A 19,868-nucleotide genomic window follows, 5' to 3' on the forward strand; every position below is an offset into this window, starting at 1 on the left:
ATTTTTACTTCCGTGTTCATAATGTTTACGGGCGCCATGCTGGAAATAGTCCGTTTCCCACAATGCATTTACTACCGGGAAAAACCACGCGCCAGTTTTGGCGCCTGACGTCATCCCGCCGAAATTTTCATTGGCCAATTCATATGTAAACGTCATTGTATTTGCAAAAAAGCGGTAAACTTTAAAAGCCAGACATTGAGGGCAAAGCGCGAAAGTAAAATGTCTCGGATATTAGGAAAAAAAAACGCGCGTGTTAGTCAGTTAAATAGTTACTTTGTTAGTTACTTATTTTGTTTAAAGTTCATAAATTAATATTGAAAAGTGTAAGGCAATAATAACTTAAACGGAATAATGCAAGATCTTCCACAAAGTGACCAACGGACTGTCGGATTACTAACGGTAAGAAAGCATGCAGTTTATTGTCAATATTGACAAAAATCTGTGCAAATTTATTGGCTTTGCGTAATGCCCCTTTTCGCACTGTTTTTAGAAACTTGTGTTTACAATCACACTCGCATATGGAAATATCATGAATATCAGTGACATGAACGCCTGTGAATGTCTTTGCTGCAACTAGTTTAGTGGAGTGTAACCTATATTATGCGCATGCGCTTCGATTGTTTTATTACATGCGGTATTTGCAGCCATTTAAAGAAATGTGAAAACAACACATTAATCTTACATGTTCTCGTTCTAAATAATAGAATTTTTCAACAGCTTGGTCGAGTATCGAGGTAAATATATTTAAATGCGTTTGCATGTAAACTGAATACCGTATGAAACGTGTAGATGATGCTTTTCTGCATTTATTAACGACTGCAATTGTTTGTGAAATACCATTGTTTTTTACTGTTATAAAATTGTGTATTTCTAATATTTGGGTATAATACGTGTGTCTGGATATATTAGATATATTATATGGTTGTTTTATATTGTGCTTATACAATGGATAACTTATGAGGGCTTAGTGTGACGATTCAGAATACAGTTTGGATCCTGATGAGACGCCATGTTTTGTGGCGTCTCATAAAGTGCAAATATTTCAAGGGAGACGACTGTTACAAGTTTCTGATCAGCACAAAGTACACAATTAACTCACTTTCTTTATGGGCTCAATGAAAATGCTATGTACACGTATAAAACTGTTTTAGCTTTGACAGATCCATGTTACTGTTTATTTGGTTTTGTGCATAATACAATCTTCTCCTTGATAATTTGTGTTAATGAAGATTGATTGTCTTTTTGCTCCATACTACTACTTGTTTGCAGTATTAATAGTGTAGTTGTATTATTGCAACCACAGGGATCGTTAGGTAAAAAATACTCTATTATACTATATACATATATACAAGGGATACAACTGTCAAATTTCCTGCACAACATCATGGTCTGAACAATAGCAAAAAAATCGCTTCCAAAAGCAATAATTACACAAAAAAAACTGTATAACAACAGCTCAGACATTTATCTATCAGATAATAACTATGTTTATAGCAGTAAAAGTGTTCATAGTTGTGTTTGAAACGAAAGTTTCATGAAAAACGGTAAAATTTTCGAAATGCGACACAGGTGTGCACACCCACTTTGACACATTTTGTTTCATAATTTAATAATTACAGAGAAGTTGAGCAAATTTTACCTTGTTTTATTATCCATAGACACTTTATTAATCAAAGTAGACACCTTCCATAATTGCATGTAACTGCATATATGCAAAACACCGTAAGTATTAAATTTGTTTACATTTCTACTATCTTCAAGGATTTGTATGCAATTTGTCAGGTAATGTTACGTGGAACGTGAATGGTTGGATTTATTACTGCAGTGGAATTTCAACCAATCAAATCGCATGTTTGAAATATATGTGAACTATCCAAAATGAAAGTAAAACATTGTCATTGTGAAATTGAAGCAGATTGATGTGAATTTCTAGCAAAATATGCTTACTAAATAGTAATTATGTTCTATTTTACTATGAAAAAAACTATCCAAGGAATATGTACCAGCAAAAGAGCTTTATAACAATGGAATACGAAAATTACTGCTAGAATTCTAAGTTTTCAGCTGTGCACACCTGTGTCCAAGTAAGGATTTTTGAGCATTTTGAATGAAACTTTCTCTCTTAGTTCAATGAAAAGCTTGTACTTTATTGTCAAGTGTATTATTTTCTGAAAGATAAATGTCTTGGCTGTTGTAATACAGTTTAATTGGTGTATTTATTGCGTTTGGAAGCAAATTTTTCGCTATTGTTTACACCATGGTTGTGTGCAGGAATTTTCACAGTTGTATCCCTTGTATATATATGTAGTATAATAGAATATTTTTACTTAACGGTCCCTATGATTGCAACTAATCGTATTCATCATGTGACTATTTTACTGGATTCCGATCTTGCGCGAGAAGGGTGTTTCGTCAATTAATTACCGGAAACCAGTCGAATTTTCTTCCGGGTTATGTGAAAGCCAAGATATAAACGTTAAAACAGAAAAAGTCTCACAATTGGCGTTCATCCACAAACAAAATAAAACGTTCCGACTCGGAAAATATTAATTGCGTTGAAGCATTTTTAAGAATGAATCATCAAAAACCGTTGAAACCCAGCAGGATTCGGAGGTACATGTAATCAACATCGATTAATACTGTCGGATTATTGTAAAATTGAAAGTAGACAATCGGCAGCTGCCGCACCTTTTCCTTCCAATAATGTAGCAGATCTAGATTGTCAACCCATTCATCATGAAATTGAAATCATAATATTGACATCATTCCCCGGCCCCAGTTGAAAACATTTCCCATTATTAGATCTACTCCTGCAACTTTATTTAGGACTTAGACTTTAATATCATACTTGTTCATGTGTTTAAGAACAAAAAGGTGAGAGAAGTGCCTCTTTTTCAAAAAAAAAACCCTAAAGTCTGTAAGCGAGTTAAAGACATTGAAATGAACAGTTTTTATTTTTTCCCAAAATATGTCTCTTTCGTGCTCGATTTTTCCCTTTTACCCAGCGTCCAGCGTCTTCCCCTTTTTCTAAAAAAAACCCTGGAATGGCAACGAATAAACACATACATCAGAAACCAGTAATTGCTCATTATATGACCAAGCGGTAGTTGACAACGCCATCTTCAGTATTTAACATGTTTAATTAACTTTACTCAGGGCAAGAGATAAGGGTCGTTTTTACAATTTTACAGAAAACTTTTGAAATGAAAAACAATCGTACAAACAACGATTATGTAAATACAAAACAGATTCAAATTAGTTAATAATCTATCGGCGCGTCCCGCGTATATAACGCTCAAATATCGAAATAGACGCATAGTTTAAAAATATTTGTGTCCCAGTGGACACATTGCTGAAAGGAATCCGTTAACGCATAAGTAATTCACGATAAGTATGAACCCTCTTGGGTACGAGTCAAAAGTGTAGCGATGTACGCTAACTGAATGAGGCTTCAATAATGCAACAAGTCTTTTAATTGGCTCTAGTTGAGCCCCAGCTGTATACGAACCAATTAGAATCAACCTTTTGAATAGAGTGTGTTATGATATTTTCTTGGGTCCCCGGATAATTGCCTGTTTTTAACTTTTTGTACTTTATAGTCATAAATAATACAGAAATAATGCCCCCGAAAAAGGCCTTGAAGCTAGATCCAAAACAAACAACTCTAAACTTTGATTACGGTAGGTCAACCGGTGGCATTTCGGATGTTTATTGTTAACAATAATACAGAGTTTGTGAAAACAGTTGGTCCTTCACTCAGTCCTGACTGACAAATTTTGTGAAGGACTGACAAAATATGACAGATTTTCTGACAAGAAAATCTGATGCAAATGTATCTGTTGTTCATAAATATTCCTTTAAAAGTCATGTACATATGCATCAATATAGCTAAAGATTATTTTTTCCATCGCCTATTCAACTATTTTTCAAACAAATCCGTTGACCAACAAATCGATTTGGAGTGGCCTAGGTGCAAAGTGAATAATTTCCCTTTTCTTCCTGAGTTTTCAAGTTCTCTTCCCTTAAACTACAAAACATATCTTTTCTATAATTCCATATGGTACTATACATTGTTTGTGATGTGTGCCATACAGGTACGAATCCGTACCTCTAGAATCTTGTTCTAGGGGTACGGATCCATACTTATAGCCAAAACCACTAGAGTTTTGCTATTGGTACGGACCTCCCGTTTTCACATATTATATGCCCTTATTCATACCGTATACGTGCGCTTATAAGACGCATTTTTGAGACTTAAATTAATAAGTTACAGTTGGGGTTGCGTCTTATAAGCGAGATACTGGTGAAAATAAACAAAAAAAATCAAAATATTGAGTTTACTGGGCTTATGCTAGCCAAGTTGGACACTTGTCAGTTGTTTTGAATCATCGCGGCAGCCATTTGCATTTTCTCTAAAGTCTGTATTGGCCCGTACCGTGTATCGGAACGCTATGTTCAGTTACCGATTTATTTGTGTTAAAATGTATTGTTACTGATTTTGTTGTCTATTATTTTTAATTTGAAGTTTGTTAATTTTGGGGCGTAAGACGTTATATTGTCCGTGATTATTCTTGAAAAGTTTTTATCACCTGATTGTCGGCGCGCGACGTCGTAAAATGCCATATAAATTTGCCATTATATTATACGTGTGTAAGCGGCAACACGATGCCATCATGCTTGAAACAACAGCAAAATCAATTCTCAGTTTGAAACTGTCAATTGTTTAATAAACATGCTGCCGATTACAAATGCTATTTGACAAGTTTGTATCACCTGATCGTCTTTGTTCCACGTCGCTGATTTTCAATTAAGACATAATTGGCAATTAGGGTATCCTCTGAAATAAGTTACCAGTTTGCAACTGTCAATTGTTAAACAAAACACGTTTATTCAGACGACCCACTAATGCCGATGACACATTATTTATTAGGGGCCAACAACGACGGGAGCAAAGAGTGACCGGATGCAATTATCCGCATATGGCTTTCTTCTTGACACGTGATTTCGATCTGCGCTTTAGAGTCTATCACTCTATCACGCGATTGGCTAATTTTATGAAAGTAGGCGTTGCCTATTGTTGATAGACAATGGGCGTAAAATTTGCATAATCTAGGTAATAAAACTAAACGCTTTCAAAATATCTGCCTATTAGATTTCAATACCTGTCAAACAATACAATTAAGATGACTGACACGATCAATTTTGCTTGTGCATTGATATTACAAACGTAATATGTTTGCAATTGTTAGGGCAAATGATTAATACACAATTGTTAGAAATTTTGTCAATTTGATAATTATTTTTATTGCATGAATAATACTTGAAAATAAATTAAAACCCACTAATATATCATAAAATAAACAAATATTATTTACTTTGTTGTTTGATTGTTTTATTTTTCAGACTTGCGTGAATTACTAATTGTATGCAGCGCGAGTTTGAAAAATTCTGAATGTTTTACTAATTGATGATTTTCTTTTACATTCTGCCATTTTTCGGCCATTTTCCGGCCGATGAATACGGCAAAATTTGACCGCGTCTTACACGCGGGTCAGTCTCAAATCCACCCATTATAAAGTCCGAAGTCGGGGTGCGTCTTATAAGCGAGGGCGTCTTATAAGCGCACGTATACGGTAGTTAAATTGTTCCACACGTATGTTAGATTAATAACAAAAGTATTTACCTTAATTTTAAATCAAATGCAATTTATCCGCTCGGCAGGACTCGTTTGTTTACATTGTTCAGGTCAGCATTAATAACCGAGGAACACCGGTAATGGTTTAATCTATAACTGCTTCTGTACAAAGTGAAAGCGTTGTCGTTTCGCGGATGGGAGCATTTTAATTGAATAATTGTTAAAAAAATAAATAATCTTATGATAAGACAAAAAATATTACCTTTCTGTATTTCAATACTGAATGTATTATACTTGTTAAATAAAATGCTCTGCCGCGAAATGTTCAAATTCAATTGAAGTATTTGGAGGAATTGCTGATTTAAATTTTTTTATATAATAACTTAAATTATTTGTATTAATTGCTGATTAGATTGAACTTCAAGATATTAAAATGAACAAAGGCAAACTTTACACATGGTAAGGCTTTACAACTTTGGTAGTTTGCATATGCGTGTACTCAGCTTGTCAAACTTTGAAACATCTACGGAACTAAAACAACGTCTGTTTTCCACATGTACAGTTAGTAATTGCCTTTATGCCTAGTGGTTTTGGCTAGAAGTACGGATCTGTACCCCTAGAACGAGATTCTAGAGGTACAGATGCGTACCTGTAGTCACTTCCTAAACAGTTCTACATGTAGATATAAACCCTTTTTTTTCTCAATAGATTCAAAACAATTATGAATAACAACAGAACTGGAAATACCCGCGGGCGCGGGAGACCAAAGAAACGACAGTTTCAACAGAAAAAGGTAAGAATACTTACCTTAATACTTACTTACTTGACAAGTTAACAGAGCTTTTTTTCTGATTTGTGTAGCGGCCCTGGCCCCTCATTCTGGAATAAATGAGTTGCTCATTAAAAAAAAATTTTTCTTTATTGAAATAAGCAAACACGTGTTGTTTTCTGAATGTTATAAGTAGTGTAACTGACATTTTGTTTAATTTTCAGGAGAAGCTAAAATCTGTTTTATTAACATAATAAATACTTTTGAGTATTCCAATTTTATTATCAGTGTTATAGTAAAATTTGTAAAACAAATCATTAAAAACAAAACAAAGTTAAGAAAGAAGCAGTTACCATAATTTTATCAATGAAATATTTTGAATGCAAAAAGTAGCATAAGTGCTCTTAATGTATTTCGGAAAATATGCTCTCCTGAAAAATATACAAAATGTTAGTTACACAAGTTATTACATTCAGTACACGATATGATTGTCTTCACTTAATATGTAGACTTTTTTCTGAATACTTAAAATATGTGTTAATTGATTTTTTTTTTATGATAATAGAAAATTAAACTATTTACATTTATTATGCACCCCGTCGAAGAAGAGGGGTATATTGTTTTGCACATGTCGGTGGGTCCGTCCGTCGGTTCGTCCACCAGATGGTTTCCGGACGATAACTCTACAATGCTTAGACCTTGGATCATGAAACTTCATAGGTACATTGATCATTACTGGCAGATGACCCCTATTGATTTTCAGGTCACTTGGTCAAAGGTCAAGGCCACAGTGAGTGAGTGACTCTAAATATTTAAATTGTTTCTGGTTGATAACTCAAGAATGCTTACGCCTAGGATCATCAAACTTCATAGGTACATTGATCATGACTGGCAGATGACCACCATTGAATTCCAGGTCACTAGGTCAAGGTCACAGTGACTGGACACAGTAAAATGGTATCCAGATGATAAGTCAACAATTCTTATGCCCAGGATCATGAAACTTGGGAACAGGAACATTGATCATGACTAGCAGATGACCCCTAATCATTTTCAGGTCATGAGGTCAAAAGTCAAGGTCACAGTGACTCAGACTCTAAATAGTAAAATGGTTTTAGGATGATAACTCATCAATGCTTACGCCTAGGATCATGAAACCTCATAGGTACATTGACTGGCAGATGACCCCTGTTAATTTTCAGGTCACTAGTAATATACCTGCTTTATGTTCCCAAAAAATACAAGTTGTATCAATCAGTAAAATTTATCTGCGCAGAAATAATTCCCGTATTACACTACTCACAAGTTTTCCAATTCCATATAACCATACTAGCCGGACTACTTTTAATGAAGTCACTTTGAACAAAAAAATTATAAGAGCATTCATTCTTCGTTAATTATGAATGCTTAAACTCATTTTTTATTCCCCCGAAGGAGTGCATAATTATAGTGCACTGTCTGTCCATCTGCCCTTCTGTCACACTTTTGCGTTTAGATTTAAAATTTCTTATAATTTGTATGTAACTTCACATTTAACCTTCACAGTTGGTATGCATGTGTATATGGACACCTTTCCATACACACACAAATTTTGACCCCTTTGACCTTGACCTTGAACTTAGGGTCCGTGTTTAGCTTTCAAAATCTTGGTTTAGGTTACGAAAAAGTGTTGAATGTTATAAGTAATGTAACCGACATTTTTATACATTTTCACTTTTAAGCTCACCTGATTGCTCAGGTGAGCTTTTGTGATTGGTCTTGATCCATCGTCTTTCCATCCGTCATCCATCCACATTTGATTGTAAACAGTCTAGAGGCCACATTTTTTGTCCGATCTTCATGAAACTTGGTCGCAACATTTGTCCCAATGATGTCCTGATTGAGATTGAAACCGGGTCATGCTGGGTGAAAAGGTAGGTAAAAAAAAAGAAAAACCTTGTAAACACAAAGTCACAATTTTTGCCCAATCATCATGAAAGTTGGCGAAAACATTGGTTTTATTGATATCTCGGACGAGTTCGAAAATGGTCCAGATCAATGAAAAAACATGGCCCCCAGTGCAGTCTTTCCGAAATATTGTCGGTCCTTGGATTTTTCTGATAATAATTTGGAAAATCCGGAAATGACTCTAATATTGCCAGACCTCGTGTCCGGTAGTAAAATTATGGCGAAATTTGGAATTCCACAAGCTATTTCCAGAAAAGTTTTAAGGCAAAAGAGGCAATATACCAAGTTATTTATGAATACTCCAATCATGTTAAACATTTTTTTATTTGTTGCATTTCTTGAATGACGTAGGTTGGCTACTGACAACAACAAACCAAATAATTAAGAATTAATTTGTTGTCAAATACCCACGACCACGTCTGAAAGTTTAGATGCGTAGGGATTAAATCACGAGAGCAAAGCATTTGAAACCACGCATCTAATTTTCCGGTCGTGAGATATTCAACAACAAAGTATAAACAGGGGTGTCAATTTTCCGGATTATTCCGGAAATACGGATTTGAGCCGTCCAGGGTTGATTTTGTGGTGAATGTAAATCCAATGAGTTTGTTTAAGGGGGGTGGGGGTAGGGACAAAATTCTTTTAGTGCGGGATCATTTCAGAACGAATATTGTTATAGCATCGTCGGCATTCCTGACATTTGCGCTTGGTACCGATTTTATTTATTGATTTCTGATTGGTAAGCGGCTGGCACTGACATGAGCAGTAACTGACAAAGTAAAGCACTGCAATATCATATTTTAAAACAATATGTTAATCAAATTATATATTGACTGCGTATTTGCTAGGTTACTGGTTACTGGTTTACATTTTCTGCAGTCAAATGATATGCATATTTTATTTCATTTGCAAATGATGTATCGGGACATGTTTCAGCGATTTTCCTTGTCCAATTGGGAAAAGTACCCGTACCGGTCCAATTGGGAAAAATTGAGTCGTGAAAACCTCAAAATTGGGAAAAATCGAGTCGTGAAATCCTTAAATTGGGAAAATTGCGTCGTGAAGTTTGGGTCTTATTGAATACATCATACAGTTCAAACTTAATTGAACATACCCATTAAAATAATCATTTGCAGGCATGCCTTAATGTCCATTACTAAAAGTAATAAAGTTGATATAAATAACAAAATATTATATAGAAGACACAAAATCAATTACTAGTTGTTTTAATCTCTTATAAAGCAATGTCTCTCTGTTTCCTTTTTTTTTTAAATTACAACAATCTTTGATGTTTGATCATCACTCAGTTGCTGGCATCCCTCTCTGCACAGCATCATTAGAGCTGTCAATGTGTCCTGTGATAGACGGTTCCGATTGGTTGTGCAAAGATTGTTCATTAGACTGAACAACCTTTCCACAGAGGCAGTGCTGGAGGGCATTTCAAACTACGATAAGGTTTCAAACCGACGTCAAACAGTACGCTGGCTGCCTGACAAAAGAACCGCAAACAGTAACGACTCTATTGATTGAACGCGCTGAATAATAAAACCCGATATTAATCGAGCGCGTGGTTACACACAACTATACGATTTTCTTTGTTCGCTCGCCGAAAGTTGGGTTTTGTTACGAAACTTTCGATCGTTTTGAGAAAAAATTCGGACGCCGATTGGGATTTTTTCACATGCCGATTGGGAATTTGGGAATTTTCGCTAGATTGGGAAAGTACCGTTTACCGGTACTTTATAAAGAAGGAGGAAAAGCTGTGTTTTCGGACAGTCGTTTTCGGATACGGTATGGTTTGTCCATTTTAATTTAATTTTGAAGTTCTTAATATCATTTGTTTAGAATGACAAATACACATTGCTTTGTTACGGATGGTTTGGTTTATAATATTTCGCATTGTACTCACCAGAAAATGCACCTAGAAAGACTATAAAAAAAAGAACAATAAGCTAGGGCTCGGGGGGTTGGGCCCTCCTACGGCCTCAGACTCTCTGCTTAATTTTCCGGATTTCAAATTTGGGACAATTGATACCCCTGTATAAAGTATACAAATAATTTCGATTCTAACACAGTTTTACTAAAGATTTATTCAATGTATATTATTTTTCTTGTGTACTTTTTCAGCCATTGAAATTCAGATTTAAATTTTCAAGCAAGTCGGGCTAGTACTATGGGAATTTGAACAAGCCCGAGTCAGATTTTACTAGCCCAAACATTTTTGTTAAAAATGCAGATAAACATAACATAAAACATCCAAAGAAGCATTCATTTATTCAATCTTTAGAATACAATACAAATCTCTTATTAATTTCATCTTCATCCAAGTTAGCTTCCTCGTCATCCGAGCCAGCCTCTTTCGGATCCTGAAATAAGAAGAAATTAATTTCACACACAGATTTCAATCAAATCACAATTGTAAATATATACATAAAGTTTAGGTAAAAAATTAGCAGAAATATATCCCATATATCCATGTAAAAGAGAGAGCAAACCTGAACCACCAGAAAATATATAAACAATTAAGTGCCATGTTATTCTACAAAAAGCCAGTTGACAAATGCGTCAATCACAGTTACCTCAGATTCGCATTCCTCAACGACGTACTTGAATGACAACTGTTCGACCATTACTCTCTGTCCCGAACGCAACGCAAAACATTTATTTTACATTATTATAATTAGCCGGGAACCACAAAACATGCGCTTTATTTGCAGTAATCCAATTATCGGCTGATTGCCCAGCACATGTGTGCAGTGTGTTAAAACATAAGTGGCTGTTGATTTAAGCTGCTCAAAACTTTGTTTACAAATATTGAAAATGAAAGTCACAGTGGAACTCGTTTTCTGTTTAATGAATTGTACGAGCACGTCGGGCTTGTAATAGTGGATTTCCTACAAGCACGAAAGAAAAAGTACTAGTTTTTTGCTGTCGGACTAGTGCGAATTTCGACGACTGCTATGTTATGTGAAGTTCCGCCCATAAAAATAACTTTCGGCTGTTCTGTCGATCAGGTCCGCGACTTTCATTCATAATTATATTACCGGATTATTACGCTGGTGGAAAATGTATCGGCATGTTTTGTTTAGTTACAGGGCGTGCATTAAGACGCGTCCTTCGGATGCGTCTTTAATCCACTGTTCACAAGTTTTTGATTCTTGGTCTGACGTGCAATAAACCGGTCCTGACTGGTTTAGAGACTGCAGCGAATGGTTTATTACACCTAATCGAGATAAGAATGTCATTAGGGTGTGTTAGCATGTACACTGTGTAATCGCTTTCATGACATGGGAATTTTAATAGCAAACAGAATCGAACCGACCGTTTGGGATTTTCAATCGGTCTTTCATGACCCCAATCCGTCTAGGACCGACAAAACCGAAAAAAATATGATCCCTGCTTATGACCATTCAGCAGCTATAGACAAATGGCTGTTCACATTCGATGGTTTTATGTAAAATTAAATATTTAATAAGGTTTTTACGTAACAAACTCACACCTTGTATGCTCATGATGATCTTCATCAACTTAATTATTAGCGCTCACCCAAGGCTGATGGGTATTCAACGAAAGATTTGTCAAAGGATGTGTCTTCAGTAGAGGATTCAGATATCCAGGATGAAGAGACAAATGCTAAAGAAATCTTGGCAATTCTGAATGATTAAATGCATGCTTTGTATATTAATCTGTTAATATTACAATATTGTTAAAAATGTCATCTTTGTCTTTCGTCGTCATTTTGTACTTTTTGGGCCTAAAATAATCAGTCCGGGCCGGAAATGGCTGCATGATTATAGGACTTCATTGCCGGCAATAAATTATAATTTTGAAAAGGACTGCCCAGTGGGCGTGGTATTTTTATCTTTATGTTTATAGTGAAAACACGTGAACACTTTAGAAGTAACATTTTTGGCCCAATTTTCATGAAATTTGGTCAGAACATTTGTTTCCTTGATACCAGAGTTGAGTTAAAAACTATTCTGGTCAGTTGAATAACATGGCTGCCGGGGAGGGGGCAGTTTTATTTTATTTATATACCCCGGTAGTGAAAAAAACTTATGAATACTCTAGAAGTCACATTTTTTGCCCAATCATCATGAAACTTGGTGAAAAGATTGGATTTATTTATATCTCATATGAATTCGCAAATGGTCCCGATCGGTAAAAAAACATGGCCGCCAGGGGGTTGGGGCAGTTTTCCCTATGTGACTACAGAGAAACCTTGTGATCGAACACTATAGAAGTCACATATTTTGCCTAATCATCGTGGAATTTAGTCAATTCATTGGTTTTATTGATTTGTCGGACAAGTTGGAAAATATCTCAGATTGGTGAAACACACTTTTTAGCACACCTGATTGCTCAGGTGAGTTTTTAGGATTGGTCTTTGTCCGCCGTCCGTCCGTCAGTCAACATTTGGTTTGTAAACACTCGAGCATTCACACTTCTTGAGCATTCTTTGTGAAAGTTGCTGAAAGATCTCAGTCAAGTTTTATGAGCAAAATCACATAATTAATGTTATAATTATTGCCTTTAGATTGTCCAAATTTTCATTATATTATACAAAATCCTTGAAAACACTCTAGAGGTCACAGTTTTTTTTCAGATTTTATAAATGTTGGTCAAAATATTTATTTTTGTAAGCAAAGTTTGATGTTTGGTAAGGGTTCTTAACTCAAAATATAGGTCACCAGGTCAAATGTTACAAAAACAATAACACTCCATACGCCAGAGTTTTGGTTCATTAATGATGAAACTTCACCAGGATGTTTGTCTGGACAATATCTAGGTCAAGTTTGACGTTAGGTAAAGATTGAATGAACCGACTATTTAAGGTGCACGAACTAGGGCCATATTGGCCCTCTTGTTTTTATTTTTGTGTTTATAAGATGACATTCAACAACTGTTTAAATATTATGTCAACCTTTTTGGTACAAATAATGTTTTTTACCAAATTTTCGAAATTGACATTATGAACACGTGTCATTTTCTGAATGTAAAAAGTAGCGTTACTGACATTTTGTTATATTTTCAAGAGAAGCAAAAAACTGTTCAATTAAAATAATAAACTTTTTCGTATTCAAATTTTGTGATAAGTATTATTATAACACTTGAAAAACGAAAAAAACTCCAAATTGATATGTCTTTATTTTTAATTAAAAAATTAAACAAGGAGCAGTAATTATATCATAATTTCAACACTGAAATACTTTGATTTCAACAAATAACGTAAGTGCTCTTACTGTATGTCAGAAAATATCGGAAAATATATATTCTTGAACAATTCACAAAATGTCAGTTACCCTAGTTATGACATTCAGTAGATGATATGTCTTCCGATGGAGACGGCTCTTGTTTTTAAATTAAATGATTCAATTTTGTATATAATAAAAGGAATATAACGCAAGTCAATTGTTACAAGTGCTTGTATCAGTCTCGTGGCTTGCGCTTTGATTGTAACCAACTTGTATTGCCAGCTGGAAAGAAAAAAATGCGAGTTAAAATTTTAAATTATTGGAGTCCTGAGTCTGACATGCTACGCACTTGTACCCAGAGCTCCAGATAACATTTTGGTCAAATTCTTATTTTGCCCCCTATTTTAAAAATTAATTATTATTTTATCCCCTATTTCTAAAATTTAATCTTACATAACTCCTTATTTGTTAAATTGATTATTTCAAGCCAGGGCTATTGCTATTTCCATGGCTCAGCTGTTCTCCCGGACAATGAATCTGAAGGTTTTTAACCGATTCAGAGTCACAGTCCAGTGTCCGACAAATTTCTTATTTTTCAGGTAGCCCACTGGGCTACCAATAAAAATATTTGGTAGCCCATAAAATTTTCCTTCAAAATGATAAGAGGCAGGTTTTCGTCTTTTATATATACATATTTTATTTCTTCATTTACATATACATAATATGTATATATACATATACATAATACAGCAAGTAGTCTGATGTACACAGTCAATATCGTAAATTAATGTTACAGTTCACTGAGTACAGGCACCATGTACTTAAATGTAAATGTACCAAAGAAAATCATATACTACATGTAGATATTACATGTATGTGCACATGTATGTGTACTTAAATTCGGACAGCACGTTAAGTCGGAAACGTAAATAAAGCGTTTAATCAATCAATACGATTGACTCGTATGGTGTTAATCAATGCAATTGCCCTTTTTAACAACAAATACCGAGTTTCAAGAAATCAAGAGTATTTAATCATGTATTTACTTGTGTCCGACTTTAAGTACTGTCCGAATTGACGTATTGCATCCGTATGTTACGACACTTGTGTGCAGTCAGTATACAATACAATAATTGTTTCAATAATGAAGACACTGATACAGCGTAACGGTAACGATACAGCGTGTTTACATTATATTTTATTAAGAGGAAATGTCAATGCCAAATAATTCGCGAGAAACCCCGGTACTTTAGTTGAAATTCACAACGACACTTTAATGGAAATTAATGATCTCAATGTTGTACCCGTTAGGAAAGGTTTATTTACAAATAAATACACCCACGCCAATTTTCGCGCGCTTTTTATCTGGACAAAGAAATTAATTTATTAAATGTAGAATTTTGTAACCTTAAATAGCTATACACAACGCGTGCAAACCGTGGCAGGTGATTTACGCATGTTGCAATACAACGGTCCCTGATTGGGAGCTTATTTCATCATATCTTTAAATAGAACCATATGCCGAAATTCATTTGACACTTTAGAATGTTTCAAACTTTTGTGTTTATGACTGTTATCGTCTACATGTATATTACCCACCCATAATTTGGTTTTCAAAATATAAATTGGGCATATATGGAATTATTGAATAACTGTCGATTAATCCAATTATTAATTGACTATGCAAACTAATTAGCAGGTGTTAACCGCGTTCACACCGTTGTTATTAATATTCATTTTCGGTTTCGTTACCGTTTTGAAGAATCCGCTATTGTTTTGATTTATTTAATGTTCGGCGTCCTTGGATATTTAACGACATCAAAAACGTTGTCGCTATTACTCATTGTTGCGGTTAACAAAGAATTCCAAACTGCGAAATGATGTTGCATCATGTGCGCCAACTATTTATTTTTTTTAATCAGAGTTTATTTACAGATCCTACCGGCCTTTTCACGAGGTCTTTGAGGTCCGACCTGGAATAATCGCGCCAACTATCCAACTGGCTCTCATTATATTATTAGCAGACGACAAATGTTGATTCTGATTGGATGATTAAAATACACTGTTACTGTTTCCGACATTACCGCAAGTGATCGGTGACTGATAAGATAATTGATTGCACTTTGTTATCGGATTATAAGCAATACACAGTGTACAAGCAACATGATCAGCGTGTTTATTCTACGTATGTCTGTCAATAAACCGGGCTTCCGCTCTTATAGATTTACAGTAGCCCGGCGGGCGTCAGCTGGAAAATTTCAGTAGCCCGATGAAAAAATTAGGTAGCCCCCGGGCTCCGGGCAATGGATTTGTCGGACACTGCAGTCATTTACGCATGAGCTTATAGGTTCATGAATTATTGACAAAACCATACTTTGGTTATTTGGTGCTTGAGAATCTGGTTGAAAGAATTCATGTGGTGTGAATTTTTTACACATAAAGGCTTTTTTTGCTTCCGAAGCTTAAATACACACCTTAAGTCGCCTCTTTTGATTTTTTATTAGGGATGGCAAAATTATTCGAATATTCGATTGAATGGTCAGCATTCGAATAATAAAAATGATATTCACATATTCTTATTTTTATCCAAACGTAATTTCGCCAATATTTAATGACCTGCGAACCGCTTACTAAAAAGCAACCGAAATCACCTGGGAGTAACATGTTTGACGTGACGTTCTTCATGTCAAACTGATAACGCGGCCTGTATCAGTGTTGATTGCGCAATGCAATAAACACGCTCTAAGAAAGGCCCCGACTGTTGTTTGCCAATGGGGTGCCAATTAACGGATTCAATTGACTGGCGAATAATAATTAAGTTTTGTGATCACAGTATTTACAGCCATTAGTATGTGTGAATTACTCGCATCGCGCAATGCAATATACTTACTATAAGAAAGGGCCCGAACTGTTATTTGTCAATTAGGTACCAATTAAGGGCTTCAATTAACTTGCGAATAATAATTTAGTTTTTGTGATCACAGTTTGAACAGGCATTTAAATATGTGAATTATCCAAAGTATCAGATGATATAAACTAAACAATCATCAAGGAATCATAATTCAAATCTGAAAATGCAACCAGCCCCTTCTGCAGTATGGAATACTTTACACGGTCTGTGGATAAGAAGACCGCAACGTGTAATGTGTGTAAACTTAGTTTTACATATGCGCGGTCTGCTACAAATCTGTGGAATCATTAAAAAATAAAATTCTATGACACGATGTTTTTCATTCTATTTGTGCCCGATCACAGTATCGGTCATAGTATTAGTCGACAGCGATACCATTTTTCGATAGCAACGTTAATAAACAGCCTCGTATTTAGCAAACAGACATAACTTACAAACCAATGGAAATTAACACATAACAAGGTAAAATCAATCCAGCCGTTTTATGCGAATATTCGAATATTCGATTGAATGAATTTGCGAACATTCGAATACCGATATTGGTATTCGATGCCATCCCTATTTTTTATGTAATGACCATTGGGATTCGCAAAAATGGCCCAAATTTTGAAGGAAAGAAAACACTGACATGGGTGTTTCAATTTTGTCGACAAAAATGTCCATGAAGGAGCTTCGTCTACCATGAAATTCGCAGTCAATAATACAGTTGAGATGAGAGTAGACAATGATGCACATGAAAGCTTTCCAAGTCTTGAGTTTACATTTTGAATGAAAATTACTGTGTTGATGCGCATGGTTGCTTTGTAGATTATCAAAATGAAAGAGACTTAGTATTAAATGCTGCTAAAATCTTATCTCACAGAGTGCAATTGGAATTATTCATGTTTATTTTATGCTTTCCGATGGTTTATAGAGAAATATCAGTGAATTAAAACTGATAATTTCACTGTTTCAAACAATGAAAATTATCAGTGAAAATTAATATTGCAGGAAGGAAGACCAGATGATGTTGTTAAAAAGGATAAGTATATGGTTGCTCAGTCTACCACACAGGAAAGTATAGAAATATCCAATGCTAATACAAATGTAAATAAAACAACACAAATTTTAACTTTACAAAATTTGCTTACTCTTGGCCCAATTAATGTTTTGTCCGTCACAACTGAGTTTGGTCTACAGGATTCTGTTCTTGGACCCTGGGAGTATAAAAATGATCATAACTGCATCGTAAAGTATACCATTCAAGGCTCAGACATCAGTCATTCAATTCGCCTTGATCACATGTTAACAAGAGGAATACCAACTACTAAAAGATCATCCCTCGCTTTCCGTTGGTATTCATGGATTCGTTTGAAGGCCATTGCAACTCAAAAAAATTTAACAATAAACTCAGTCCTGACAAATGAGGGTCAATTTCTTTCACTTCTACACGAAGTAAATCTTTATTACACTAAATCTTCAAAAGTTTGTAGAGATGAAGGCTTAGAGCCCAATCGTGGACCACAATCCCATGAAGATGCTTGCAATTTAGAGCGCCTTCATTATTATGGAAAGGGCACAATAAAGTACTACAGAAAAACAACTTTCTTGCAGCTAGTTGCAAAAAGATATGGAGAAAATGTAAAGGCTGAATATTTGGTAGACCCAACTACACGACTCATAAGTTGCACAGACTATGAGGAAATATTAAAGGACGTTCATTCAGAAATTATCCACAATTATTCAAGACACGAGAAGTTGTTAGAGAACTTTGCTGGGCCTCAATGTAATGAGGATCGTCTTAATAATGAAAGGGTCAACTTTGATGTCAAATTTACATCTGCCTCTTCTAAGGCAAAACAGGAACTTAAGACAGACTCGGACTTGCCTTTACAAAAAGTATTAGAACCAACAGAAGCAGACACGAGCGAATTTTACCTTAGAAAATGCAATCTTTGCAGCAAAGTCCGATGGTTAGGAAAGAGAGCAGCTGAAAAGTTTGTCTTGGGCTCATATGTATATGGTAACCTTCATAAACAAGTACAATTCTCCTGCAATCTGCTTCATGGCACTTCATGTGATGAGGAAAATGACATTATTCCTCTTCCATGTTCTGAACTAAGTCCACAACTATGGGTAGCATACAACAGTCTGCATGAGTCAAAACTTACGCCAGTTGCTTTTGTGTTGAAAACAATAAGCGAAGTTAGTGCAGGTGTTGAACATGTTCAGATAATGGCAAAATATGCATGCACGAGTCAAGAATTTAACATAATAAAAGGCATGGCAGTATACACTCAGTCTCTGCCTTCGGCATGTGTGAAGTTTGTTCAATCATTGACAACTGGTCGATTTAATTCTTATAAAGAAATCCCCCATTTTAAAAAAGGAAAGCTTAATATAACAAAACCACGCGAAGCTCTTGTTTGTCAATCATGGTTAGATCATAGCGAGCTGTCATCTGAAGACCCATCTGCTCAGCACACTGTCCTAAATCTAAGTGGAATTCGTGATCTCCATGCAACATATGGTGCCATGAAGATGATCCATTGCTCTCAATGTGGAATGTGTTCACCTGGCTTTGAAGCAGATGCAGCTAATTGTATAAACGTCCCTGAAGCTGGCCAACAGATTCCACTGTCAAACTCTTTTCTTCTGCAAGCTTTAAAGCAGTCTCAGGTCTTAGCAGGGTCTAGTGTCACTCTCGACTCAGCATTTTCAAGTGCTAGAGTTTATAATGATGAAACAGTAACAGGGGTATGTACAAATTGTTCAAAATTTTGTAAAATTAATGATGGAATTGTAACATTGCTGCACAAAAAGTCTGCTGGTGAAGAGAGTTCTCAGGGAACCACTGTTGATAGTCAGCAATCTATTGATGACAATATTTCAAATATAAACCCTTACGGTCCTGAAAATCTGATGGCTCTTGATGTTTTTCAAGATGAGGCCTCATATCAGCATGAAATGTTCATGGACACTTTATCTCAGGCTGAAAAACTTGTTCTGTCACCGATCCATGCTGTAATAGTTATATTGCGTTCTCGCACAAATAATATTCCATTCTCCAGATATGGATCAATATCTTTTGCGATAAAAGAACCAGTCAAAACTAAAGCTCTTCCATGGCACACTTTCCAAAAGTTACCATTTGTTATCATGGTCTCTAAGCAGGAAGATGGCAGCATTAATGAAGCTAAAATTAATATGGCAAAGATTGTTCATGCAAAAGAGCTTATGGAGCGTGAAGTGACTTGTCCTGTATATGGTACCAAAAGACCATTTTACAGGTACTGTGATAAGGTTCATACACCTTTTACAGTAGCTGCCATGGAGAATCTAGCAAGTCAGCTATCAGATACAAGCACAGCTGTTTACCCAAATGGTTTAAGAAAAATCAATGTTGAGCTGATCCATCAGGGGCGTAGATAA

The 19,868-nt window shown here is 35.3% G+C and overlaps 1 protein-coding gene across 1 annotated transcript; it reads left to right on the plus strand.

Annotated features, from left to right (window-relative positions):
• The first annotated feature begins 251 nt into the window (after nt 1-251).
• Nucleotides 252-19,868, plus strand: LOC127831416 (uncharacterized). The gene is made up of 3 exons (XM_052356401.1): nt 252-399; nt 6,344-6,428; nt 17,448-19,868. The coding sequence occupies exons 2-3, from the start codon at nt 6,357-6,359 to the stop codon at nt 19,866-19,868; spliced, it is 2,493 nt and encodes an 830-aa protein (XP_052212361.1). The 5' UTR covers nt 252-399; nt 6,344-6,356.

This window comes from Dreissena polymorpha, chromosome 5 (assembly GCF_020536995.1).
Source record: "Dreissena polymorpha isolate Duluth1 chromosome 5, UMN_Dpol_1.0, whole genome shotgun sequence".
Classification (NCBI taxonomy): Eukaryota; Metazoa; Mollusca; class Bivalvia; order Myida; family Dreissenidae; genus Dreissena; species Dreissena polymorpha.